Raw genomic sequence first — 27,585 nt, 5'->3', positions numbered from 1 at the left:
CATGTTTGAAACTTTGGGTTTTAGCCTTAGCAAGGGGAGAGGGGGTAACTTCAAGGCCTTGTATATTGTGAGACAAAGAAAAGTTTGCCTAATGAATCAGTAAATACATGAGTGACTGTGAATTCAAGTGCTAGTGTGTGTGTGTGTGTGTGTGTGTGTGTGTGTGTGTGTGTGTGTGCTGGGGATCAAACTAAGATCTTGTGTATGTTAGCCAGGCGGTGGTGGTGCATGCCTTTAATCCCAGCACTCGGGAGGCAGAGGCAGTCGGATCTCTGTGAGTTTGAGGCCAGCCTGGGCTACCAAGTGAGTTCCAGGAAAGGCGCAAAGCTACACAGAGAAACCCTGTCTCGAAAAACAAAAAAAAAAAAAAAAAAAAAAAAAGTTCTTGTGTATGTTTTACGTAAGTGTTCTATTATTGAGCAACATTCCCAGGCCCTGAAGGCATTTAAATAGATTATAGAATTTCTCTCCCTTTTCTTCTTAATACTACTTCAAATTTCTGAACCATTACACACAGGTCAAGAGTAGTGTAATCTTAGGCTTTACCCAATCAGCACAACCCTTTTCTCTGGTCTCCAGGAATGATTTAAAGGAACACAGGACCTCAGTCAGGGCCACCAAGGTCAATGACATGACATGTGGGAGTTTTGAGAGTTTGTCTTTTCTGTGTGAAATCCTGCAGGCCTATACGCTTCTGAAAATAAACCATGAGGTAATGGAACAATCGATTGAAAGCAGGATTCCAGGATATGTTTAGATCACTTGGGCCCCAAACCAAACCTTTCTTGATGCCAGTAACCTCTGGAATTTCCAGCAGTGTTCACCTGTAAGTTCCCCTTACTGTTCAAGTCAATTTCATTTTCTTTCTTATTTATTTATTTATTTATTTATTTATTTATTTATTTATTTATTTATTTATTTATGGATAGATGGATGCATGGATGGATGTATGGGTTTCCTTTTTATTATTTCATACCTGTTTATCATGTAGTAATGTATTTTGATTATATTCACCCCAAATTATCCTCTCTTGTCCCAACACACTTCATGTACGTGTGTGTGTGTGTGTGTGTGTGTGTGTGTGTGTGTGTGTTCCTAACCCCTGAGCCATTTCTCCAGCCCCTAGGAAACAGCCCCTGTTTACATAAGCACAGGCGAGGTGGCATTTCCCTTTGCCAGTCTAGGGGAAAATCTCCCATGCCCCCAGCAACCATTAACTGTCAATGAGGCAGGGATGGAGCCTCAGGAGTCCCCTCCCCTGTCCATCACAGAGTACTGAAGAGTCCACCTTGTGCAGCTTCTGGGAGTTAGGAATGTAAGCAGCCATGTTGTGTTGGGAAGACAGCATCCCACAGCACTCCTCTCCGAACTCTCTTCTGACCTCTCGGCCCCCCTTCGATGTCCTCTGAATCCCGGAGGAGGTGATGTAGATTTCCCATTTATGGCTAAGCACTCAGCAGTCCCTGATTCTCGGCACTTCGGCTGGTTCTGAGTCTCTGCAGTAGCTGTTGTCTACTACAAAAGAAGCTTCTGGGACCAAAACTGAGGGCAGCACTAACCTATGCGAATAGACACTGTGGTGGTTTGAATAAGACATCCCCCTCATCTTGGGCATTTGAATTCTTGGTCCCCTGTTAGTGGTGCTGTTTGGGGACACTTAGGAAGTGTGGTCTTATTGGAGGAAGTATGTCATTGGGGATGGGCTCTGAGAATTCAAAGATTCACACCATTCCCAGAGTTTGCTCTCTGTTTCATGCGTGTGGTTCAAGGTGTGAACTCTCAGATCTCAGTTCCAGCTCCAGCCTCCATCCATGTCTGCTGCCGGCTGTCAGGCTGTCACCACCTTTAGGGACCACAACTCTCATGGACCATAAGCCCAAATAAATCTTTCTTCTGTAAGTTGTCTTGGTTATGGTGTGTTATCAAAGCAATAGAAAATTAATTAATACAAATAGAAATATTTAGAAAGCAGTTTGACAGGCACAACATGTCCAGTTATCAAACCAACATTATAGTCTCCCAAGCCACAAGCAACTTAAATTGACTTAATCAGCGAGGGGAATTTCTACCTTGTTTGCATCATCAGACTCGAATTCCTCCCTGTGAAGCAGGTCACAAGTCCAATCAGAAAGCAGTTGTTTACCCCATAACAGTGATGCCCCGATTGTACCAGTGTGTACACTGCACCTGGAAGGTCAGTAGTGGAGTGTGAGGGTCCACAGTTAGATAAGACTATTGATGACTCCCCCCACACTTCCCCGAGCAGCCTGCGTCGTATCTACCAGGACTATGGAAGCCAGACAGCAAGGAGGAAACCTCCAACTTGATTCTCTATGTTCTGTAACCAACACGTGTGTTGTCTTCAGCAATAGGTTTGTTTTGTTGTTGTTGTCTTTGTTTTTTGAGACAGGGTTTCTCTGTGTAGTTTTGGTGCCTGAACTGGACCTTACTCTGTAGACCAGGCTGGCCTCGAACTCACAGAGATCTGCCTGGCTCTGTCTCCCAAGGCCTGGATTAAAGGCGTGCGACAACGACGATGACGACGACGACGACGACAACGATGACACCACCACCCAGCTCAGCAATAGGTTTTTCACCTAATTCTGGTTGGCAATCAAGATCAATGCTGTCCTGGTCACTGTTCTATTGCTATGAAGGGACACCATGACAATGGCAACTCTTTTTGCTGGTGGTGGTGGTGGTAGTTTTTCAAGACAGGATTTCTCTGTGTAACAGAGCTTTGGTTGTCCTGGAACTCACTCTGTAGACCAGGCTGACCTTGAACTCACAGAGATCTGCCTGCCTCTGCCTCCCAGGTGCTGGGATTAAAGACACGAGGACCGTGGCAACTCTTATAAAAGAAAGCATTTAATTGGGGCTTGCTTACATTTTCAGAGGTTTAGTTCATCATAGCAGGAAGCATGGCAGCACACAGGCAGATATGGTGCTGGAGAAGTGGCTGAGAGTTCTACATCTGGATTCGTGGGCAGCAGGAAGAAAGAGCTACTGCGCCTGGCTTGGGCTTTTGAAACCTCAAGTTATCCCAGTAATACACTTTCTCCAACAAGGCCACACCTCCTAATCCTTCTCAAGTAGTTGCCACTTCCTGATGAGAAGCCTAAGCGTTCAAATCTATGAGCCTATTGGGGCCTTTCTCACTCAAACCACCACAAGTGCCAATAGCCTTGGTTGGATAGGGGTAGAGGGTCACAGGGAACTCCCTTACAAACAACTCATGGGTAGGTATCCAAAATGGAACTGGAATGTTTAAGAATCTGTGGTTTATGCACTCTATTTCTTGTGAAAGACAAATAACGAACACAACTTTATATGATTTTTAAGAATGTGAAACACAATATGGATTTATGGAGGTTTCCTGGTTTCCAAATCAACATTTAACCCAAAGACAATTTTTTCCCTTAATATTCTTTGTAAGGTAAAGTTACATATTTACGTGCAGGGCATTGGAACACAGTGGATATATATAAAAGTAATCAAGTTATGGTCTTCAGCATGTGATGGCAAAATAATTAGAATAAAGGAACTGGAATCCCCACCCACCCACCCCAACACATTATCAAGTCTCTCAGAAAATAATGAGCTGATATTGCCAATGGTGCCATTTAAAATTTCCCTCATGTTCCCCTTAGGCAGATTGTGACAGACTTTCTGTGTTTAAAAGGGCACAGTCACTTCCACGACACAATTATTTTTCACTAAAAACAAAACAACAAATTGATAGAGAGAGATAGCCCTTATACAACAGCACGTCAGCCATTTACTAACAAAATCCAGGGATACCCATCTTGGTAACTAGAAAATTAGATTCCAATTTTGACTTGCTCCAGCTTTGTTCTAGTCCAGCAAACCAGAAGCCGGTGGCTTCTTCGAATAAGAGGGAAAGAGTCCTGACCACCTGGAGGCTTCGTTTCACTGGCTAGCTTCCATAGTGCTGGAAGGTTCTATGTACACTACCAGGGGAGAAAAGCCATCAGCAGTCTTACCCAGCTGTGAACCCTGCAAGGTACAAAATGACTGGCCTGGCAAGATATACCCACTGTTGCCATAGTGGCATAAATGTTATTGGAGTAAGCAACCACTTCCTGAATGTGTTTAAAGCCTGTCCCACAAGATGGAACTCATGCTTGGTACTATTAACTGGGCCAAAAGTCTGTGGCTGACTAGGTCATAGACCCTAGGGAAGAATCTCAAAGAATCTCTGCTAAACAATAGTAACAGCATGCCCTGTAAGTTCTTATCTTTATTTCTTTATTTTTATGCATAAGGGTGCTTTGTCCACATCTGTCAATGCACCACATGTGTGCAGTGCTCAAGGAGGCCAGAAGGTATCAGATCCCCTGGAACTGGAGTTACAGATGGTTGTGAGCTGCCATGTGGGTGCTAGGGATTGAACCTGTGTCCTCTAGAAGAGCAGTAGATGCTTTTAACTGCTGAGCCAGCTCTCTTTGTAGCCCCTTATTTTCATTTTTTATGACTGATTTTATTCTTTGTGTGTGTGTGTATGTGTGTGTGTTATGTGTGTGTGTGTGTGTGTGTGTGTGTGTGTGTGTGTGTGCCTGCATGAGTTTATGTGCACCATGTGCATGCAGAGGCCAGAGGGCATTGGATCCTGTGGATTTGGAGTGATAGGCAGTTGTAATCTATCTAATGTGGGGACTGAACTCAGGTCTTTGGAAGAGCAGCCAGCACTTTTAATCACTGAGCCATGTGTCCAAGCCCTCTTTGTTTTTTGGTTTGGTTTGGTTTTTCGAGACAGGGTTTCTCTGTGTAGCCCTGACTGTCCTGGAACTCACTCTGTAGACCAGGCTGGCCTCAAACTCAGAGATCCACCTGCTTCTGCCTCCCGAATGCTGGGATCAAAGGCGTGTGCCACCACGCCTGGCTCCCTCTTTGTATTTTATGTACTATAAAATTTCAAAATCAAACCAGTGAGTAGCTCAGCAGGCAAAGGCATTACAACCAAACCTGATAATCTGAGTTCAGTCCCTGAGACCCGCGAGGTGGAAGGAGAGAACCAACTCCTGAAAGTTGCCTTCTGACCTCCACATATGTGCCACAGTATACATGGCTCCCCATACATACATACAAACACATAAATAAACAAAAAACGTAATTTTTAGAAGTTGTAAAGTTACGTATCCGTGCATTTTCATTTCTTTTGCTGAGCACTTTCAGTCTGAGAACTCCTGCCTGTTCCTTCACCTCAGGAAGTTTTCTTGTTATTTGTCTCTTTCATTTTCTTTTCTTTCCCATTATAACAGCCATCGTTCTTGTAAAAAATCAAATTATTAAATGTATATTTTCAGCCATTTTAGATTTTCTTTTTTTAAATAAAAACCTCCCCTGCTGCTACACCCTTGGGTGGATACTCTTCAGGCATCCCCCTTGCTGCCCCACCCTACTTCAGTAGCATCTTCTCGACTTCTTAGTTGCCCGTGTGTTGCTACATTAACCTCGTCTCTGGACTTCTGACAAAATTTCCTTTCCTCTGTCTTTTCCCTTTTCCTGTGGGAGTCCACTGAGCTTTCCTTTCAGCCCTTAAGTTTGCTTTTCTTTCTTCCATGTTTGAGATAAGCCCTACATAGCTCTAGCTGGCCTTGAATTTGTGGCTGTCCTTTTTCCCCTGTCTCCTGAGTACCGGGATGGCAGATGTGCACCACTGTGCCCGAACTGATGTTTTTGTTTTTGGAACTAGTCTCCTAACCATGTTGGCCTCGAAAACAGTATGTTGAGGATGGCCCTGAACGCCTGATCCTCCGGTTAGGGTTAGGGTTCATCTGCCTCCCAAGCGTTGAAGCTATAGGTGTGGAACACCTGTGTGGTGCTAAGACTCAAACCAGTGACTTCATGCGTGCTAAGGTAGCACGCTGTAAATTAAACTTTATGCCCAGACCTGATTTTCTTTTTTAATTTTAGAAAATTTTAACTTCTAGTTGGGCCTTGTAATACAGGCCTGCCATCCCATCCATCTACTTAGGAGGTCGAGGCAGGGGGATTTTAAGTTTAAAGCTAGCCTGAATAAGTGTGTGAGAGTCTGTCTCAGAGTAAAAAGAGGACTAGGGCTTAGCTCGATGCTTGCCTAGCAGTTGCTGAGGTCCCAGCTTCCTTGTTTTGTTTGTTTGTTTTTTGGAGGCAGGGTTTCTCTGTGTAGTCTGGCTGATCTAGAACTCACTCTGTAGACCAGGTTGCCCTTGAACTCAGATCCACTTGCTGCTGTCTCCCCAGTGCTGGGATTAAAGGTATGTGCCATCATCGCCTGGCAACCCAGCTTCTATTTTTAGTACCATACACATGTACATGCACTTTTGGTAGCTGTTAACTACCAATAGCCTCGACTAGTGGTGAGACCTCATGTGCTCCCTTTAAAACAACCAGAAAAACAACAGCATTGGATTTATAGCTCCTTCTGGCTGTTTTTCAGCTAAGTGAATCAGAAAAATACGTATCAGGGAGGTTACCTATCCCCTGCCCATATTTGGTCCTAGTATTAAATTCAAGACATCATGCATGCTACTGAAGCACTGGTTGTTCTCTGAGTACTGCCAATACTTTTAAAAGGACCTACTATGGGAAATTTCAAAAATACACAAGCAGACCAAGTTTAGTACTCCTTTAATCCATCTACCAGCTTCAGTAAATCAACACCTATGTTTTACCTCCACTCAGTGCTGCAAAATTTTATAACAATTAAGTAAATAACCTCTCACAGTGAGTTGGTCATTTGGATTTATTATATTATACTGGTTTGTTCAGGGTGGTTTTTGTTTTGTTTTGTTTTTGAGACAGGGTTTCTCTGTGTAGTCCTGACTATCCTGGAACTCGCTCTGTAGACCAGGCTGGCCTCAAACTCAGAGATCTGCCTGCCTCCACCTCCCGAGTGATGGGATCACCACCCAGGTTTTTTTTTTTTTTTAATTATCTATTTTATGTGCATCGGTGTTTTGTCTACAAGTATGTCTGTGTGAAGGTGTCTGATCCTTTGGAACTGGAGTTAAAGACAGTTGTGAGCTGCCATGTGGGTGCTGGGAATTGAACCCAGGTCCTCTGGAAGAGCTGCCAGCATGCTCTTGCCCCCTGAGTTGTCTCTCCAGCCCTGTTTGCTTGTTTGTTTGTTTGTTTGTTTGTTGAGACAGGTCCTGACTGACCTGGACCTTGCTGTGTCCATCAGGCTAGCTTCAAGCCCACAGAGATTCTTCTGCTTTTGCTTCTCAGCTGCTGGGAATTCCAGTGTGTGCCACCATACCCGGCCTGTATCATGACCTTTTTCTTTCGAAACGCCAAGCATAATTGTTATATAATCTGTTTTATGTTGCCATAAGCAAAGCCTTGAGGCTGGTGTGGTCCCCACGGACTTGGGTGTTTGAATGCTTGGGCCATAGGGAGTGGTACTGTTAGGAGGTGTGGCCTTGTTGGAGGAAGTGTGTCACTGTGGAGGAGGCTTTGAGGTCTCCTATATGTTCATGCTGTCCAGTGTGCCTCACAGTTGCTTCAGCTGCCTGTGACCCAGATGTAGAACTCTCAGCTCCTTCTCCAGCACCATGTCTGTCTGCACACCACCATGACAATGATGGACTAAATCCCTGAAGCTGCAAGCCAGCCCCAATTAAATGTTTTCCTTTGTAAGTTGCTGTCACTTGGCGGCGGTGGTGCACACCTTTAATCTCAGCACTCAGGAGGCAGAGGCAGGCAGATCTTTGTGAGTTCAGGGCCAGTCTGGTCTACAGAGTGAGTTCCAGAACAGCTAGGGTTGTTACACAGAGAAACCCTGTCTCAAAAAATGAAAAAAGAAAGAAGAGAAAAAGAAGAGTTGCCATGGTCATGGTGTCTCTTCACAGCAACAGAAACCCTAAGATAGCTGGTTACTTTATAAAGAATTAAGTTTATTTAACTCACAGTTCTGGTGCTCTAGAGCACAGCACTGGCATTTTCTTGGTTCTTGCGGCGGTATTCTGGCTGCACTACATGACAAAGGAAAGAACTGGTCCACTTGCCAAGGGGCTCCGTGAATGGGGCAGCCTCGCCTTCAAGCAAGCTGCTCCTGGAAGAAGTAACTTGGTCGTGTGAAAACTGTGTCAATCCCATAGATAAGCCATATGATTAATTACTTCCTCTGTGCCCAGGCCTCCTCTTCTTCCCTCCTCCTCTTTTGACTTTTTTTTTGTGTGTGTGTCAGTGGTGGAGTTTGAACCCGGGGCATCTGTATGTTAAATACTCTCCCATTGAGCTACATCTCCAGATGATCTGGGCTCTGATTCTTCCTTTTTAAAATTTTTTTTTATCCCTTGAAAATTCCATACATGCATACCATAATAATCATGTTCACTGACCCCCCCCCCTTCTTTCCCCTAACTCCTCCCAGATCTACCTCACAGCTTTTGGCTTTCTTGCTTCTTGTTTTCTGCTATTTAACTAACCTCCCAAGTCCAATTTGTACTGCCCATAAACTCCATTCCTGTGTGGGACCATTTACTGGAGTGTGGTCGACCTACCGGGGGTCACACCCTTTAAAGGAAACTGACTCTCCCTCCCTGAGAATCCACCAACTGTCCACAGACCCTCATCCTCAGCTAGGGGTGGGGTCTTGTGAGCCCCTCTATGTAGGAATGGTGACTGGATTCCACCATGGCTCCTGTGAGTTTCCAAGTGCAGTGGTTCTGTTGTGTCCAGAAGACACTTTCACTATGACCCTCCTCGACCTCTGGGCTCAGCCCCCAGAGCTAGGCCCCATTCTTAAATGTTCTACTACCTCAACACCACTATACTAGAAACAGGGTCCTTTGAGAGATACACTCAGAACACAGCCATGGCAACAGCTGACAGTATTTACAATCATAACAACCAGGGGCTGGTGATATGGCTCAGAGCCTATGATATGTGAGGCCCTGGATTCCATTCTCCGCAATATGGTGCAGTGAGTAAAGGTATCATGGCATGTGTACTTGCATACACACACATAAAAGACAAATAAATGTAAATATTACATTTATTTGTCTTTTATTATTGAGTGGCTGGGGGATTTGTGCCATCATGCACATGCAGAGGTCAGAAGAAAACTGAAAATTAATTATCTCCTTCTGTTTTTAAGAGGTCTCACCAGGATTGAACTTAGGTTGGCAGATTTGTACAGCAAGGCCTTTATCTGCTGAGCCATTTTGCTAACCCTTTAAAATTTTCAGTTTTTTGTTTTTTTTGAGAGAGGGTCTACTATGTATCCCTGGCTGTTCTGGAACTCACTATATAACCCAGACTGTCCTGGAACTCAGTATGTATCCCATGTTGCCCTCAATTTTGCAGCAATCGTCCTGTGTGGTAGTCTGAATGAGAATGGCCCCATGTGTTTAAATATTAGGTCCGCAGTTGGTGGAACTGTTTGGGAAGGATGAGGAGGTGTGGTCTTGTTGGAGGAGGTGTGTCACTGTTAGCTCTCTTTCTGCCTTGTGTTTGTGGGTCAGATGTAAGCTCTCAGTCACTGCTCCAGCATCATGCCTGCCTGCCTGCTGCCATGCCCCCTTCCACAACAGTTACAGACTCACTCTCTGAAATTGTAAGCCCTAATAAATTCTTTCTTCTATCGATCGTGTTGGTCTGGGTGTTTTTTCACCACAACAGAAAAGTAACTAAGACACTTCCAAACTGTTGGGATTAAGGGTGCAAGCCACCATTCCCTGCTGCTAAGGCAATTTTGTTTTTTGAGTTTTTGAAACAGGGTCTTAACGACATAGCTAGGGCTGGCTTTGAACTCACTATGGAGCCCAGGCTAGTCTTGAACTGACCATCTTTTTACCTTCACCTCCCAAGTGCTGGGACTACATGCTGTGCTTAAGATAATCAATGAATGTGTCTGTTCTACAATCCGAAAGAGTGTAGAGATGTCATTTGCAAAAGGACTTATTTAAAAGCACCCAGGAATAAAATCAGTCACTCTGCAGAAAGGAGTGTGTGAACATGACTCAAAAACAATGAGATGCCAGCATAGCATTGGTAAGGAAACCTTGTCGTTTTTGTTGTTGTTGAGGAAGGGTCTCACGTAGCTTAGATCGACCACAAACTTGCTTTGTGGCCAAGGCTGACCTCTTGAACTCCTCCTGATCCTCCCACTCCCTTGTGATGAGACTAGATGCAGATGCCACCAGGCTTGGCTCAGGAAATTTTAATATCCATTCTCTCAGGAACAAAGCTCCCAGCAACTCAGTGCCAACATCATATCTGTTATAAATCCACTTACAAAAGACAAAGTCGTTAGAAGAACCCAAACTCTTTTTTCTATACGTGCTTCTAAAATTCAGGAACGATCCTAAGATTTTCAGTAAATTAAGGGCTGAACAATTCTATCCGCATTCACAGAAAGTAGGAAATGGATTTTGCCACCCAGTAAGTGGCCTACAACTGGGTCTTCCTTTCGATTCCCTCAGCTTGATGACTTTTTGCCAGATTTCTACCTTGGGCAGCAGAAGAGAGATACTCACTTAAATCTAACTGCTGCTATTCGTTAGCATTCTGACCATAGTGAATTAGTTTCTCTACACATTGGTTTACTCATTTATATAATTAGGCAAACACTTTCAGATTTGGGTTTTTGTGAAGATTATGAAATAAATCACACTAACCACTCAGTCCAAGGCAAGGATGTTAGTTATCTACGGATGGTCATTATTACCATGGGTTTCCTAAGTCTGTCTTCTACAGGTAGGTAGGGCTGTCAGATTCACCAAATACAAATATAAGATACTCAAAGTTGAATGCACCTATATTTAAATTTCAGATAGGTAAAACTCAGTGTTTTTCAGGGCAGCTATCCCAAGTTATTATTATTATTTTAAATTTATTCCAATTATTCATTTATTGTGCGTGTGCTTGAACATCCCACATCACATGCGCGGTGGTCAGAGGACAACTTGCAGGAGTCAGTTCTCGCCCTCCACCATGTGGGTCCCGGGGATCAAACGCAGGCCCTCAGACTTGACAGCAAGTCCCTTACCCTGCCAAGCCATCTTGCCAGCCCTGTGCCAAATATCCGAATAAAAATACTTAAACTAGCGCTGGAGAGATGGCTCAGAAGTTCAAAGCACTGGCTGTTCTTCCAGAGAACCTAGGTTTAATTCTCAGCACTTACAGGGCAGCTCACGATGGTCTGTAACATCCAGGGACACGCCCTCTTCTGACCTCCTTGGGCACTGCACACATGTGTTATACAGACCTAGTGCAAGCAAAACACCACACATATAAAAAAGAGGGAAAGAATTAAAAATACTTGTAATAAAAAAGTTATGCATCATTTCTGAAATTCAAATTTAATTTGGCATCCTGCATTTTACCTTGGCAAAGCAACTTCTCTTGTAAAATAGAAGGTTACTTACATGGAATATAACTGACTGAATTTGATATTTCATCTGCTCATATTTGGCAGGCTAATATCCCAAGGCAATCAGTGTTTTCTCTTCCAGGTCATGCTCGATTATTACTCAGAAGAGAAACAAAGAGTTCCCATATTGCTGGAGTAGAGCACAATATTTTTGCCAAATTGAAATCTGTTGGGACTAGCTGCTCTACTGACTAGACTAGGCATGGGGTTTGAAACTGTTTACTGAATTATATTTGTATTTAAACCCTTATTTAGAAAAACCACAAAGCACTAAGTATAAAAGCCATATTATGGCTACTAAAAACACAGAAACTCAAACTCTCAGACAGACACTACCATCTTTGAAACACAGTTTCATAATGTTATTTTCCATTTTCTTTGTGTGTGTCAGGTAACTATTTAAGTATGCTTGTTATTAGCACACACACACACACACACACACACACACACACACACACACACACACACATAAGCAGACAGGTTTTATATTTGATTCCAGATAGACTATGTATCTTTCTTCTTACCTAAACTAAAAAGCTTGTAGTTAATTCTCTCAGCACTCTAGCTGTACCCTCGTGTTCAGTTCAGTTTTTGAGGTAAAATTATTTCCAATCCTTAGTCTTTAACCTTGCCTATAAGCTAAAGAAATGTACTCTAGGCTCCTTGCATGATATTTTGGTATTTCTAATATCAGTTCCATGCCAAACTCTACAAAATGCTTCTGCAAACCTTCTGATGTCATTAGCTTAAAAAAAAAATAACTGGAGGGCTGAGGATACAGCTCAGTTGGTAATGTGCTTGTAGTGTACGTATGAGGCCATGGGTTCCGTTCTCGCCCCCAAACCCCAATACCCCAAAACAAAACAGTTAAAAACTGGAAATCAGGATAGCAGCACATGCTTGTAAACTCAAGAAGCTGAGGCAGGAGGATACAGAGTGTCAAGTCAGCTGAAGCTACATAGGAAGGCCCTGTCACAAGCCAAACCAAACTTGATTTTGGGTAGTCATCATAAATCGGGGGGGGGGGGCGGTGTTAATGAAGAAAATTATTGCAAACAAAGTGTGTTGCGTTTATTCATTCGTTATTGTTATTTAACAGAGGCAATGCTCCATTTCTTTTCCGGAAAAAATAAATCTCACCTTCTGCTCCAACTCCCATTTTGAGTCTTTTAAAAACCCATCTATGGTGTGAGAGCTCTTTGCTCTTCAGCTCCATCTCCTGCAGAATGCCGCTGCATCCTCCGCTCCTCCCCGGCGCAGCGGCCACCAGTGGCAAAGAAAACACCAGCAAAGTGGTTCAAGCATCCACACTCCATCAAGTATTGTAGTTAACAACTGGAGTGGCCGGGCAAAAAGATCAGAGCATCTTTCAGTGGACAGGAATCTCGGGAAAACATTTATATTGATTTAACTGATATGCTTAATTGAATCTGGAGAAAACGTAAGCGGTGCTCCATCTCGTTAACAATAGCACATTTAGAACAAAACTGCCATGCCCGAGGCCCTGGGTCAGGTGGCCCACAGCAGCCAGTCCACCCTGAACGCCACAAATGCAGCCGAAGCCTCGCCGCAGGTGTCTTTTAGCGACGTCACAGAGACCCCCGAGGAGAACGCCCAGCGACGGTTTGCAGGAGGCTCCCGAGCCGAGCGAGGACACCCTCCAGGCTTTGACGGCTACACCTCAGGCTGATGGCCCGAGGCCTTCCCAGTGGAGAGCGCGGCAGACTCCAGTGCCCACCGTCCTCAGGCCACCACCCAGCTGGTCCCTGTGCCCTCCAGACTTCCGCCCGCAGCCCCGCGGTGCTAGCTTCCTCGCACCTGGGTGGGGGCCCCAGGCGCGGGGAGCCGGGGCGGGGCCTGCTCGGGGGCGGGGCGCTGGCGTCATGGGCGTGGCTGCCGGGGGGCGGGGCCACCCGGGCGGCCCCGGGCCTTCGGGCCGCGCCCAGCCGGGCGGGAGGCAGCGGCCGCGGTGCGCGCCAGCGGCGCGGGGATTGGCTGCGGAGGGCGGAGACGTCAGGCTCCCGCGGCCCCAGCGGCCGCCCGCGGCCCGGCGCGGCGCAGTCGGCTCGAGTGGTCTAGTAACGGCGAGTTGTCTGCGGCCCTGCCGTCCTCTGCCGCAGTCGCTGGGCTGCGCCGCCGTCGCCAGGACGCGCCGCCGAGCCCCTCGTCGCCTCCAGCCCCGCGGCCTGCGTCCGCCTCGCCTTCCGCACGCCCACCATGACGAAGACTGAGAAGAAGTCCTTCCATCAGAGCCTGGCCGAGTGGAAGCTGTTCCTCTACAACCCGACCAGCGGAGAGTTCCTGGGGCGCACCGCCAAGAGCTGGGGTGAGCGCGCGGCGGGGCGGGCGGCGCCGCGGACGGCCCCATTCATTGCCCCGCGGCCTGGTGGCCCCGCTCCGACGCTAAGGCGGCCGCTCCCCGGGCCCGAGCGGGGCGCACGTGCGGCCGGTTCCCGCCGCGAGCGGCGCCGGAAGCGGGACCCGCCGGCCGGGCCGGGCCTCCTTTGTGGGGAGCGCGCCCTGGAGGCCCGGGCCGCGCCGACTGGGGAAGCCGGACCTGCCCCTCGCCTGCCTGGGGAGAGGAAATTTCCACTGTCCGCTATCTTGTGACTCGGCGACGCTGCCACCCGGACGCCCGGGAGAGTGCGGGCGAGCGCTGTGTGTGTGTGTGTGTGTGTGTGTGTGTGTGTGTGTGTGTGTGTGTGTGTGTGTGTGTGTGTGTGTGTGTGTGTGTGTGTGTGTGTGTGTGTGTGTGTGTGTGTGTGTGTTGCAGGGACGTGTGACGGCGGAGTTAATCACTGGGGCACATTGTCCGCGAAAAGGCACTTGAATTCCGACCGAGGAAGGCCGGCTCGGGGAGGGCTTTCCTCGTGCTCGGAGGTCACGGCGCTTTCCTGCCCTGCCGATTTTGTTTTGGGGAAAGACAGTCCTGTCTCAACAGCCCTTCCCCGCGCGCCCGCCCCGAGCCTTCCAAACACTGGAGTGATGGTTGAATGTTAGCAGCTTTTCCCTGCGCGAACTCATTGTTTTAAAAAGAGGTAGTGAATCCATCTTCTGGGTGTCGTACTGCTGCTGCTTTAAGGTGCCCTTTTTGTTCAAAGAAAAAAATGTTAGGGAAGAAGGTGGACAAGCGAGTTCCATGATTACCTTTGTGCTTCAACAATTTTATCTTTTTGAAATCCTTTTCAAGAGTATTTTGTTAGGGCATCTTGACAGATTTTTTTTTTTTTTCATTCCGAGCAAGACTAGATTTCTAGGGCTGAGTGAGAACCGTTGGGGCATGGCATTTTTTAAGAGAAGCTTAAGGACCTTAAGTGAGCTGTGTGGCTCAGAAAACAACTTGAAGTGAGCTCCTCCAGGGTGGAAGGCGACTTGACGTCCTGTCACCAGCTGAAAGGGGCCCTGGAAGGGTGGTTTTTTGTTTTTTTGTTTTTCTTTAAATTCCCAACCTCCACTCCAGAAACGAGGAAAATGAGACCCAGAGGTTGTGATTTTGCCTATGTAAAATTACATATTTCACGGGGCCAAGAAAAGAGCCCAGTCTCCTTTAATCCCAGTCCAGTGGTTGTATTATCTTACAGATGCCTTGCCTAACTGCCCAGTAATCATGTACGACTTTTATTTAAATTGCTGTCTTTTCTTGGGAGCACACTATGTGATGAAGAAATAAATCTTCCACCCAGAGTTAAAGGGAGAATGATGAAAATTGCTTGTTTCTGGAGGATACTTTTCAACCGAAGCGACTTGGGGGTGGGGTGGGGGGAGATTTATTTTTGTAGGTTACCATTTGCCTTCTTGTCTGCCTTTCTCACGTCTAGCACTGAGCGTCTTCACTTTGCTAGCGCTTCTGCAGGTCCTCGCCGGAGCCCCAGACTGGCCTCAGGCTAACTTCTGGGTCGTCCTCTTGTCTCAGCCACTTACATGAGTGGACCATCATGGCAGCTCAGACTGTTGTAGAATAGAGATTTCCTTGGTAATAGGCATTTAAATAGTAAGTTGTACAAAGTATCTCAGAATTGGGCAAAGTATAAGGGTTGTAGCAGAAAGAATTAGGCAAAACTTCTTTACAGAATCAGTATTTATTAGCCCTATGCTCAAATAGTAAATTTCGAGTTTATTGTAATTGTAAGCCTGTGCAGATTGCATGGTTGGTTAGATTCCAGCACAAGGACATTCTTTTAAGAAAATGTGGGTGGGAGGAGGCTGGAGTCCATTCTCAGCCTTCAAGGCCAAGGACCTAGTGGTCTTGGCAGGTCTGCTTTGAAGAAGGGCTCCTACACTCCGGCTCTGCCCAGGTTTGGACAGGTAGGTGCCTATGGGGCTGTCTGCTAAGAGGGTGCTTTTTACTTAAAGTCATCGAAGCCCTGTGTGAGCCAGCTGCCTGATCCACCATTAACATTCTGGTAGGTCTTTTCGCAGTTTGTATGATTTTTTGTTTGTTTGCTTTAAGCCAAAAGAGATCATAACCATATAATCGTCTAAGTATTTGTAAACACCTTCCTATGTTAAAATGATCTATATCACCATTTTTATTAATTTATTTACTTGACTGGTATCCCACTGTATAAATATCCTTTTTCCCCACTATATGTACTGGTCCGTCCTTCATCCCCTGCCCCCCTCCTTGGAATCTGTTGAAACTGGTAGGATTTCTAGGCTGCTCATACAAACTTGAGAGTTTGAAAGCATGTTGTCATTGGTGCCTTCCTGGAAATTTGTCAGAGTATATTCCCACCAGTGAGGGTGTGATGATGTTTTATCTTCCACGCTGAAGCTATTCTTAACTTTGTGATTGCTTTTACATTTTCTGGTAATAGCTTTTTTATTCTTGAAAAAAAAACCACTCTTTATGCGGGCAAATATTGATCATAAATTTAATGTATGTAGGTGGTTGTAAAGAAAAACGGTGATTTTTTTTTTTTTTTTTTACTTTGTAAAGTTGCTCAGTCTGTTTTGTATAAAGACCTCCCTTCCAAGATTTTATAAAGATGTCCATAGTTTTCTGGTTTTATTATACTTAGGTCTGCAGCATGTTCCATCTTGATCTGAGGTGTTTCCTTTTACAAAGTGTGTTAGATATTTTAAAAATCTTATATTTAAAATAATTTTATGCCAGTCGTGGTGGCGCATGCCTTTAATCCTGGCAGTCGGAGAGGCAGAGGCAGGAGGATTTCTGTGAGTTCCAGGACAGCCAGAGTTGTTACACAGAGGAACCCTGTATGTACTTTTGCTGTAAATATTTTAGAAAATGAATTTTTTTGCTTGTTGCATCACATTACCATATTGAAAACAGCTGTCTGAAGTTTTTGAGTAGCTGCTGCCCTGTGTATTTACTTGATAATCTCGCACACTGGGTTACAGCAGTCTCAGAATGCCTGCATACACCTCAGTTAGTTTCCCTAACAGCCCTGTAAAGCAGAGGCAGTGTGGGGATTGAGGTCTACCTAGTGTTTGTTCCTGAAACTGAACAGTAAGCACACAGCAGGAATAAGTATTGCCATTTCTGACAAAACAGAACAAAAAATGTTGGTGCCTGGTGCCTGATTCTGCAGACATTAAATAAGCTTGTGAATTAGACACAATGAGAGCTAATGTAGTGTTAAGGTAGGCAGTGTACCATGTGTTGCAGATAAATTTGTTTGGTTGTTTGAGTCCTGTGAGCTCTCCCACCTCCACTTCCTGAGTCTGGGATTATAGGCATTTGTTACCGCAGCTGGTTTACAAGTAACATAATTATGGCATATAGTAGCAAAAAACATCTAAGGAAAAGTTGTTTATTATTGTTTCTGTATATTGTGTGTATAGATACACTGTAAAAAATAAATTTACATCAGGTACCCAATACTGTGATGTAAGCCAGCGGTGGTGGCGCACACCTTTAATCCCAGCACTCGGGAGGCAGAGGCAGGCAGATCTCTGTGAGTTCGAGGCCATCCTGGACTACAGAGGGAGTTCAGGAAAGGCGCAAAACTACACACAGAAGCCCTGTCTCGAAAAAATCAAAAAAACCAAATACTGTGATGTAAGAAATATGTTTCCAGCAAGAATTGTACACAAGACATAGGTGAGAAAAGTCACTTAGTGAGAGGACAGAATCCTAGATCAGAGGTTTTGTTTTGTAAGTTATGCCCGGCATGGTATCATTAAAGATACACTTGGGGCATTCTTTGGAGTCCATTATCTTAGTTCGTTTGTCTATTGATCAGTGTTGTAAATTAATATTGACTTAGAACTCAAGATTCTGATTACTAAGCGTAGTCACATAAATTCTGGTCCATAACTAGCCGACTGCATGTGTCCATATGCCTGCTCTGTCATTGTAGATCCATGGAATGCCATTTTGGCAACTGCTTGCTTCCATTCTGGGTCAGACCTTAGCAAATGTTCTGCACAGGAGAGTAGATTCCATCTAATGGTAGTGTCTAGCTGTAGGAGAAGGCAAGCGTGTTTATCATTCCAGTATTCTGTAGCTTATAAGGTGGTTGTCTTTGTCTAGTGAGTAAGACGTTTATGAAATCTTACAGATATGGGCACTTGTTCTGGTTATAAATGCAGGACGGTGGGGGAGGGGCAGCCCCAGATCAGGGCATGTACTGAACTGTCACCAGCAGGACTAAGACATCACTCCTGGACTGTGCAGGAAGTAGACCTGTAGTGGATGGGAGGGAAGGAAGGAGGTCACAGGATCATTGTAACGCGTGTATTTTAATGCTATTAAAGAACCTCACTCCCAAATGGTTTGTTTGCTTTTTCCTCCTCCCTTAAAGTAGATTTCTGAAATTTTATCAGAATTAAACTTGTACTAATAGGTAGCTTTTATTTTATTTTTTAAACTAGTTAATAGGTCAACATGACAGTCCACATATGTAATTTCATCATTTGGAGATTGAAGATGGAATTATGAAGTAGAGGCAGGATGATTGCTGTAAGTTCCAGGCCATCCTAGTTTATATATTGAGTTCAAGGACAGCCAGGGCACCATAGTGAGACTCTGCCTTAGAAAAACGAAACAAAGACCTACCTACAGTAACGATTTTGCAATGGTTTATTATTACATTTGATTAAGGACTAGTTATATAAGCACTGATTGTGTAAAAGAAAAAACAGTTACTTTTTTAAGGTTTACTGTTTTTATGTTTTTTTTAAGATTTTATTTATTTGTATGTGTGTGAGTGTTTTGCCTGCATGCCTACCTCTGCACCCTGTGTGTGCTTGGTACCCTCAGAGGTCAGAGGAGGCTGTCCAATCCCCTGGGACTGGAGTTATGTATAGATGGTTATGAGCTACCATGAGACTGCTAGAATTCAAACCCAGGACTTCTGGAAGAGCAGCCAGTGCTCTTAATTGCTGAGCCATCTCTCCAGCCCCCAAAACATTTACTTTTGAAAGATAAATTTATTGTTTTCTGATATTTGTATTGTATTTATTTTAAGTAGAAATACTGCTGTTCTCTGACCATTTCATGTAATTGCTGTTAACATTCTAATAGTCTCTTCTCCTATATGTAAATAAAAGTTTAAAGCCTATACTTAAAATATAGATAGCTGATTTTTGTCATTCTATGTTTAAAGAGAATGACTTTATCTTTTTAAAGCTTAGTTAATATATTAAGTATCAACATTTCATTTTTCCTATTTGTTAATTATATATATGTGTGTGTGTATACACACACACATATATATATTTGTGTGTGTGTGTATACACACGCACATGTAAATGTTTCAACTGTGCATGTGTAGAGGTCTCAAGACAACTTGTTAGAGTTGATCTCCTACCGTTGTGGGTCCCAGGGTCCTCTTGGTAGCAGATGCCTTCACTCACTAAGCTGTCTCGTTTAAAGACAGTTTTACTATGAAGACTTGAACTTGAGGCAGTCCTGCTGCTGCCTTAGCTTCCAAAGTGCTAGTGCTAGATTACAGGCACAAATGACTGTGTGTGCTTCCTTGTGCGGTGTATCTTCACAGCCTTAGTGTCATTGTATCAGGATCCGAGGACTACATGTCTGTCTAGTCATAGGATTTTTCCTTTTTTTTTTTTTTTAAAGATTTATTTATTTATTATGTATATGAAAGAGGGCACCAGATCTCATTACAGATGGTTGTGAGCCACTGTGTGGGTGCTGGGAATTGAACTCAGGACCTCTGGAAGAGCATTCGGTGCTCTTAACCTCTGAGCCATCTCTCCAGCCCCCTAGTCATAGGATTTTTATATTATTATAAGCCTGCTGCCTAGCAGAGATCTTCCTGTGGTCTCACACTTATCTCTTTGTGATAGTCTGCACTGCTCTCGAGGCCTCCATGGTCTGGAATGACCAGCTTATTCCTTTCTCCGTGCTGTTCATTCTCTGCGTATTAATTCTCCCTGTTGGACTTCTTTTGCATGTCAGATCTGCCACAAGCCTTCTGATGTACTCTAAGTGAAAATAATACTACTTATTTCTCATTATATCTTAACCTGGTGTGTATATTCCATAATGTAGGATTTTCACCTGCGATTATATCCCTGTAGCATCTAGTAGTGTGTGTTTTGGGACGAGCAATGTTTTAGCTTGTGATTCATTTAGTCCTTGAAGTAAAATTGAGGGTTTTGAGTTAGTTGCTTTAGCTGTATATTGAAAGTTTGATGGCATTTGTTGTACAAAAAGTTGTAATTCAGTCAGCCAGATTACTGTGTGTTCCACTAAGTTTTGCACTGATTTTGAAGTTTCAAGCGTCATAATAAGGGTAAACCTATGCGCATGTATATTACTTGATGTCTTTCAGAAGTCCACTAAGAAGATGATCAGGCTGGGACAGAATACAGACCTAAATTCCAGTTCCACATCTGTATCTAAGCTTAGATTTCTCTTTGAAAAGCCTCTGGGCCTCTGTAAAGGGGAAAGGGTATGTAATTACAGATGTCACTGTATGAAGCCTGTCCTAATGCAGCAAACATTGAAGGACCAGATGAGTATTGTAGGCTTTGCTGACTGTACAGTGCCTGTTGGAGCTTTACTGGCACTCCAAGTGGATGACAGTTGTGTGAGTCTGTATTGATTACAAAAACGAGTTGCAACTGTTGACTCTAGACTTAAAAGTAGTCGTTGTGGGGGGCTGGAGAGAGGACTCAGAGGTTAGGAGCACTGGCTGTTCATCCAAGGGCCCTGAGTTCAAGTCCCAGCAACCATATGGTGGCTCACTGCTATCAGTAGTGAGATCTGGTGCCCTCTTCTGGCCTACAGACATACATGCAGGCAGAACACTGTATACATAATAAATAAATTAAAAAAAAAAAAAGTAGTCCTTGTGGACTGACTCAAGAAATAGTGAAGTGGGCCAGGCTCAGTAGTACACACCTGTAATCAATCCTAGCAACTGGGACGTGGAGCAGGAGAACCACAAGTTCAAGGCCAGTCTTTGCTACACAGCATAGTTTGAGGCCAGCCCGAGCTGTATGAGGCTGTCTCAACCCCCTCTATTCCCAAAAGAAGGCAAGGAAGGAAGAAACAATCGTGAACTGGTCTGAGTGGTATATAGATTCTTGGGTTTCCCATTCTCATGTAACAGAGATAACACACTTGTTTGCAATTTTACAAGTAGATATCAGTAGATCCATTGCTTTTCTGGGCAATCACTATTTATTATCTGTGTTGGTGCTTTTAAACATGTGATGCTTGATGTATCTATTTTGGGTAGAAGTCTGTCAGCTTCTTATAAAAGCAAATACACACTTACATCCCAACCCAGCAGTTCTCCTATGTGTTTACCCAAGAGAAATGAAAACATGTCCACAAAAACACTTGTACAAGAATGTGCATAGTAGTTCTCTTCATAATAGCTCTAAACTGGAAACAGCCCCGGTGTCCACCAGTGGGAGAACAGACAGACAAATTGGTGTGTCTACCCAGTGGAAGACGACTCAGCTGTAAGAAATGTACTAAGGGGCACACGTGAATGATGGATAATGCTGAGTGTGGTGGCACATGCCTCTGACCCCAGCAGTTGGCAGTTTGAGGCTAGCCTGGTATACATAGGGATTTCTAGACCAGCCAGAGCTACATCATAAGACCGTGTATTTTAAAAAACAAGCAAACAAACAAATACCCTCGTAATATGATTGGGAACGCTTCACTGAAGAAAGTACATACTACATGATTTCATTTGCATGCGGTGGAAATGTCCAGAATGGTGGCCACATTTAGAGCAGTGGGAATAGAGATCTACTGTGATGGTGTGAGGTTCTGTCTTTGGTAGGAGTTGGGATTACAGTGATGAACGGATTTTGTCAAATGATCTGTTGGAGATTTATCTGGTTTCTTGAATGCAAACTTGCCCCTCAACTTTAGCTAGTAGGATGCTGTATGGTTTGGGGGTGAAGGACATTGACACCTGCTGTTTGAACTGCATTCAGAAACCAGACACAGGAAGGTAAAGTGTTAACTGTAGACTCGGAGTGGGCTTCTGGGTGATCACTGTTAAATTTCATTCAACTTGCCTGTGCGTTTATTTGTAAGTAATACTGATTGAAATGGCATCACCAGTCTGTTTCCTACAGAAATTTCAGTTTTCAGGACTGGAGAGATGGCTCAGTGGTTAAGAGCACTCACTGGCTGCTCTTCCAGAGGACCCCGGTTCAATTCCCAGCAGCACATGGCAGCTCACAACTGTGTAACTCCAAGATCTGACACCCTTACCCAGACATGCAGGCAAACACCAATATGCATAAGAAATAAAAACAATTTTTTAAAGATTTATTTATTTATTATGTTTACAGTGTTCTGCCTACATATATGCTTGCAGGCCAGAAGAGGGCACCAGATCTCATTATGGATGGTTGTGAGCCACCATGTGGGTGTTGGGAATTGAACTCAGGACCTCTGGAAGAGCAGCCAGTGCTCTTAACTGCTGAGGCATCTCTCCAGCACATAAAAATAGGTGTGGTGCTAGGTGTCTTTACCTGCTGGCCTACCCTACCAGCCCTTTCTGTGTTTTGTTTAATGGTATTGAATCTAGGGCACAAAAAGCAAATGTTTTGCTATTGACCTGTATCCACAGCCCAGTTTTTCTTTAAAAAAAAAAAAATAAAATAAAATAAAAATTTTGGCTCAATGGTTATTTCAGAGACCATTTTCTTTTTTTTTTTTTTTTTTTTTTTGGTTTTTCGAGACAGGGTTTCTCTGCGTAGCTTTGCGCCTTTCCTGGAGCTCACTTGGTAGCCCAGGCTGGCCTCGAACTCACGGAGATCCGCCTGGCTCTGCCTCCCGAGTGCTGGGATTAAAGGCGTGCGCCACCACCGCCCGGCCAGAGACCATTTTCTAAATTTTCTTTTTTTTTTTGAGCCAGGGTTTCTCTGTGTAACAGTCCTGGCTGTCCTGGAACTCACTCTGTAAACCAGGCTGTCCTGAACTAACAGAGATTCCCGCCTGCCTCTGCCTCCTAAGTGCTGGGATCAAAGGCGTGCGCCACCATGCCTGGTTTATTTTTCTTTTTTGAAACAGGATCATATGTAGCCTTGGTTGGCCTCAAACTATGTAGCCAAGAATGGCCTTGAACTCCTGATCCTCCTGCCTCAGCTTCTTAAGTGCTGGGATTACAGACATGTGCTACTGTACCTGCCTGTTTTTTTAATTAAACATTTAAAAAATAGTTTTCTGAGGGTACAAGAGATACCAGGGATTGAACGCCAGGGCCTCACACCTGCTGAGAGGAGTTTATCACTGAGCTATACCTCTAGCCCACTTTTTTTTTCATTTAGTTCATGGCTAATTTGTGGGCAAATGCTCTTAGATTTGAAGAATGTGTTTTTTGACTACAAAGTTCTGTGTATCTTTTTTTTTTTAATTTATTTATTTTTATTTTGTATACATTGGTGGTTTTCCTGTATTTCTGTGTAAGGGGGTTGGATCCTGGAGTTACACATAGGCATGAGCTGCCATGTGGGTGCTGGGAATTGAACCTGGGTCCTCTGGAAGAGCAGCCAGTGCTCTTAACCACTGAGCCATCTCTCCAGCCCAGTTCTGTGTATCTTAGGCAACTTGGTTGTGTTTGAAAAATACTTGCTGTCCTTGTTATCACTCAATTTCTGGACATCTGGCAAAGGTACATTGAGTCTTTATTCATGATGTGGGGATATATATATATATATATATATATCCATCAAGAACAGTACTGCAGAATTTGAACCCACACAAAGCCGTGGAGGTTCCTAGCTCTAACACTGTCTCTTTTAACTTGAGTCGGGGCGTCATGTAACCAAACACGCACAAGGCCCTGACATCAGTCCCCAGCACTGCAAATCAGTAAATCAAAATGCTAAACAGGACTGAAGGTATAGCTCAACTATAGAGTGCTTACCAGCACCACAGGGTCCTTGGTCTGATCCACAACAGGGGGGCGGGGACCTCACTAAGCTCAGAAGTACATGAGACCCAGCAGTTCAACATAGAGATAAATACCTAGGAGTATTTCGGGAATATTCTAGCCTAGTTTGTAATGGTAGCTCAAAGGTCAGTGAAATGTATATCAATACAATTTCAGCCACAGAAAGAGCTGAAATGCTCATACATGTTTAGATATAAAAGAAGTCATCTCTGTTTATGTAACATATTTAGAAAATAGGTTAAAAAATTTGTGATTGCAGGAACCTGGTGAGGTAGAGGACAAAGAATGAAGATAAGTATGGAGTAGGTAGGAGATAGATCTTGTTTAAAATATTCTGAAATGTTTTGTGGTAGAGTTGTATAAATCTGGACATAACTAGAAACAGTTAAACTACATAGTACATTTGAATGTCGGTGCAAACCATATACTAGTAACATTCTAGTTTTATGTTTGTTTTTTTCTTTTTTCCTAATTTGTTGTTGTTTGAATTCTAATAACTCGCACAAAGCCTCACAAGATGGTCAGTATTGCAGCAGTCTCCACTACAATAAAATAAGTGAAAGAGAAGACATGGGGAGGGGGAGGGGGAGGATACAAAGTGAACATGTATGAAACTGTCAGAATAAAAGATTAAAAATTCAGATACACTAATTTTTTAAAATTAGTGTGGTGCACAGAATTACTTTTTTTTGTTTGTTTTTTTTTCCAGACAGGGTTTCTCTGTGTAGCTTTGCGCCTTTCCTGGAACTCACTTGGTAGCCCAGGCTGGCCTCGAACTCACAGAGATCCGCCCTCCCTCTGCCTCCCGAGTGCTGGGATTAAAGGCGTGCGCCACCACCGCCCGGCCAGAATTACTTTTTTTAAAGAATACTTGCCGCTGCCTTAAAACAATTAAAACTATAAACAGAGTGGTTATTTATCAGGTGAAAGTTTCGGGCCACAGAATCCTCTGAGCTGGCTTTCATGTCAGGTGCCTGTGGGTAACTAGAGGGTGTGTATTCAGGGCTGCTTCTGTTTCGGCTCTGTCTTTCTGAGCCAGGGCCTCACACAGTAGCCCAGGCTGACTCCACTTCACTGCTATGCTTTTGTCCAGGCCTCTGACACAAGCTGGTGGTGTATGTTGAAGAACTTGGTCTTTATCCTAGGTTTCTGGTATGATCTTTAAAACCCTGGGATTTTCTGGGTGATAGTCTTTGTTATGCTGATGAAGAATTTAAGTGAGATCCCTGGCTGCAGGATGAGGGCTGGTTACCTGAAAGGCCACCCAAGGACCCAATGGTTTAGGGACGTTGAACTCTGTTGACTTCCAGGGAAGGAAGAAGGGGTTGTTAATTGAGTCCCTTGAGCAGCCTAGGATTCAGTCAAGCCTCACTAAAAGATGAGACCCCAGTACACACTAAGCTGTATCTTGGTGGGCCCCCAGGGTATGGAACAGATGTGCTGGAGGCTTGCCCTGACCCCAGAACCTGATAGAAACCCTGCATCCCTCCTGGACCTGTGTGTGTGCTTGCTTTATGACTCAAAATCCCAAATACAGCTCTCCTGAGTTCTGTTGGGATTTTCTAGTGAGGAATGGAAGCTGAGGGCTAAGGAGCAAAGTATTTCCAAGATATTGCTGGGCCCCAGCCTCCTGCTGTGGACTCATTCCAGTGGAGCATCTGAGGCCTGTATTCACCTGGTGGCAGGGCTACATTTTACAGTTAGAGCTGAACCAGAGTGGTAGGGTGGGATGGGACTGGTTTGTTTGCTTTCTTTCTTTCTTTCTTTCTTTCTTTCTTTCTTTCTTTCTTTCTTTCTTTCTTTCTTTCTTTCTTTCTTTCTTTCTTCCTTCCTTCCTTCCTTCCTTCCTTCCTTCCTTCCTTCCTTCCTTCCTCCCTCCCTCCCTCCCTCCCTCCCTCCCTCCCTCCCTCTCTCTCTCTCTCTCTCTTTCTTTCTTTCTTTCTGTGTGTGTCTCTCTCTCAAGATTTTATTATTTATGTATATGAGTGCTTTATCTGCACGTACAACTTTATGCCAGAAGATGGCATCAGATCCCACTAGAGATGGTAGTGAGCCACCATGTGGTTGCTGGGAGTTGAACTCAGGACCTCTGGAAGAGCAGGCAGTGCTCTTAACCACAGCCATCTCTCCAGCCCCTGGGACTGGTTTCTTTAGTGAGACAGGGTAAACCTTGGCCAGATTTCTTGCCTCTTAGTTGTGTAGATAACACATGAACCAGACCTCAAGTAAGCTTTTTTTTTTTTCTTTTTCTTTTTTGAGTAGATGCAGTTGATTAGGTTAAACTTGAAACCTTGAGTTTGCTGTGAAACCTCATTGCAGTTCCATTCCAAACATGTTTCTTTTATCTTATCAACTGGCTTGAGTTGGAACCTGAGACCCACATGCTGGAGAAGAGGACCTGAGAGTTGTCCTGCCTGCCACAGCAGTCCCACATGCACACAATAGTGAATGGGAAAGCAAAAACACCTTGACTTTCCAGGTTTCCTTTCTGTAAACTGAATACTTAGCTAGGTGCTACTGTTAACTTCTTTTGGGGGGGGTAGGAGGGGGGAGTGGAAGTCGAGAACTAGATTAGAGCAGGGCAAACTAGCAAGACCCATGGTAACCGTGGCTCACTGGCTCCAGCTGGAGCTCTGTCCCAGGGCTCCCTCTTCATCAGAAACCAGGGAGTTCGAAAGTTGGGCTGCTCAAGACCAAAAATAAAGGTCTGGGCTCGATCCCCAGTATGATGGGAGAAAAGAAAAGAAAAAGCAGGAGGAGGTCAGCCACGCCCTCTGAAGAGGAAAGGCTTTCTAGTTGTCCGTCCGTCCGTCCATGCTGACAGGTCCTGGAGCAGAAGGTCGTGTTGGTGGGAATGCTGTACAGCAAGAGTGGCTTTTGCGGAGAATGCTGTTCAGTAATAAACTGGACCCCTTCCCTTCTCTTTATTTCGGCAGGGCTCTGCTGTGTAACCTTGGTTGTCCTAGAACTCACTTTGTAGTCCAGGCTGGCCTCCATTCTGTGACTAGCCTCCCGCTGCAGCTTCCCTTGTGCTGAGATCACAGCTGTGACTTACCATGCCTGGCTGGCTGTGATACTTCATCAGGTTTTTTTTTTCTCTCTCTCGTATGTGTGTTTTGCCTGCATAATGCAAGCGCTTCACAAGCTTGCCTGATGCCCTTCAAGGGCAGAAGAGGGCATTGTACTTTCTGGAACTGGAGTTGAGGATGGATGTGAACCACCATTGTAGGTGTTGTGATTTGAACCTGGATCCTTTACAAGATCAACAAGTGCTCTTTAACTGCTGAGCTGTCTCTCCAGCCCCATTTCTTCAGAATCTTTAAATTCATGTTAGTGTCTTTTGGTTATTTTGTTGGTGATGCTGTGTGGATTTTTTGTTTTGTTTTTGTTTTTTGTTGTTGTTTGGGTTTTGGGGTTTTGTTGTTGTTGTTGTTGTTGTTTTTCTAGATAGGGTTTTTCTGTGTAGCCCTGGAACTCGATTTGTAGATCAGGCTGGCCTTGAACTCATAGATCCCCCTGCCTCTGCCTCTCAAGTGCTGGGATTAAAGGCGCATGCCACCACCGCCTAGCCCTTATGTGAAGTTTTAACACTTTTTATTGTGTAATGATTCTTTGGATAGTTTGTTCATATCATATGTTTCATTTATACTGGTTTTCCTGGAAATTTCAAGTTGGAAAATGTGAGAACATTTTGAGGTGATTCTTAAGCACTTTTCTTCCATATTGAGCAGCGAGCTTTCCTGGCCGCCCTCCGTCTTCCTGTGTTCTGTCAGTGTGACGCAGCTCCTAAGGCTGCGTGCTGGGTGACTCTGGTTTTATCATTTCCCGGGCACCTGGAGCTGA

General features: G+C 44.4%; 1 protein-coding gene and 1 long non-coding RNA gene across 5 annotated transcripts in view; one reads left to right on the top strand and one right to left on the bottom strand.

The window, feature by feature from the left end:
* Nucleotides 1-7,880: 7,880 nt before the first annotated feature.
* On the bottom strand, nucleotides 7,881-12,656 carry LOC121830942 (uncharacterized). Its single transcript, XR_013052885.1, has 2 exons — nucleotides 12,524-12,656; nucleotides 7,881-8,059 (listed from the first exon to the last, which is right to left on the bottom strand). It is a non-coding gene; the product is annotated as an uncharacterized LOC121830942 (long non-coding RNA).
* A 675-nt stretch (nucleotides 12,657-13,331) lies between these two features.
* Atp1b3 (ATPase Na+/K+ transporting subunit beta 3) overlaps nucleotides 13,332-27,585 on the top strand; it is a 33,146-nt gene continuing 18,892 nt past the window's right edge. The window contains exons 1-2 of one of the 4 annotated variants that reach the window (XM_076576864.1): nucleotides 15,897-18,308; nucleotides 20,146-20,265. Coding sequence is in view for 1 of the 4 variants with exons in the window: in XM_076576862.1 (XP_076432977.1) it covers nucleotides 13,601-13,709 (109 nt within the window). In the remaining 3 variants the exon portion in view is untranslated. Of the gene's footprint in view, nucleotides 13,710-14,238; nucleotides 14,422-15,896; nucleotides 18,309-20,145; nucleotides 20,266-27,585 lie in introns of those variants that run through there. The other 3 variants (XM_076576862.1, XM_076576863.1, XM_042281458.2) reach the window with 3 other exon arrangements.

Source organism: Peromyscus maniculatus, chromosome 7, assembly GCF_049852395.1.
Source record: "Peromyscus maniculatus bairdii isolate BWxNUB_F1_BW_parent chromosome 7, HU_Pman_BW_mat_3.1, whole genome shotgun sequence".
Classification (NCBI taxonomy): domain Eukaryota; kingdom Metazoa; phylum Chordata; class Mammalia; order Rodentia; family Cricetidae; genus Peromyscus; species Peromyscus maniculatus.
This window is presented reverse-complemented; position numbering and strand designations above follow the sequence as displayed.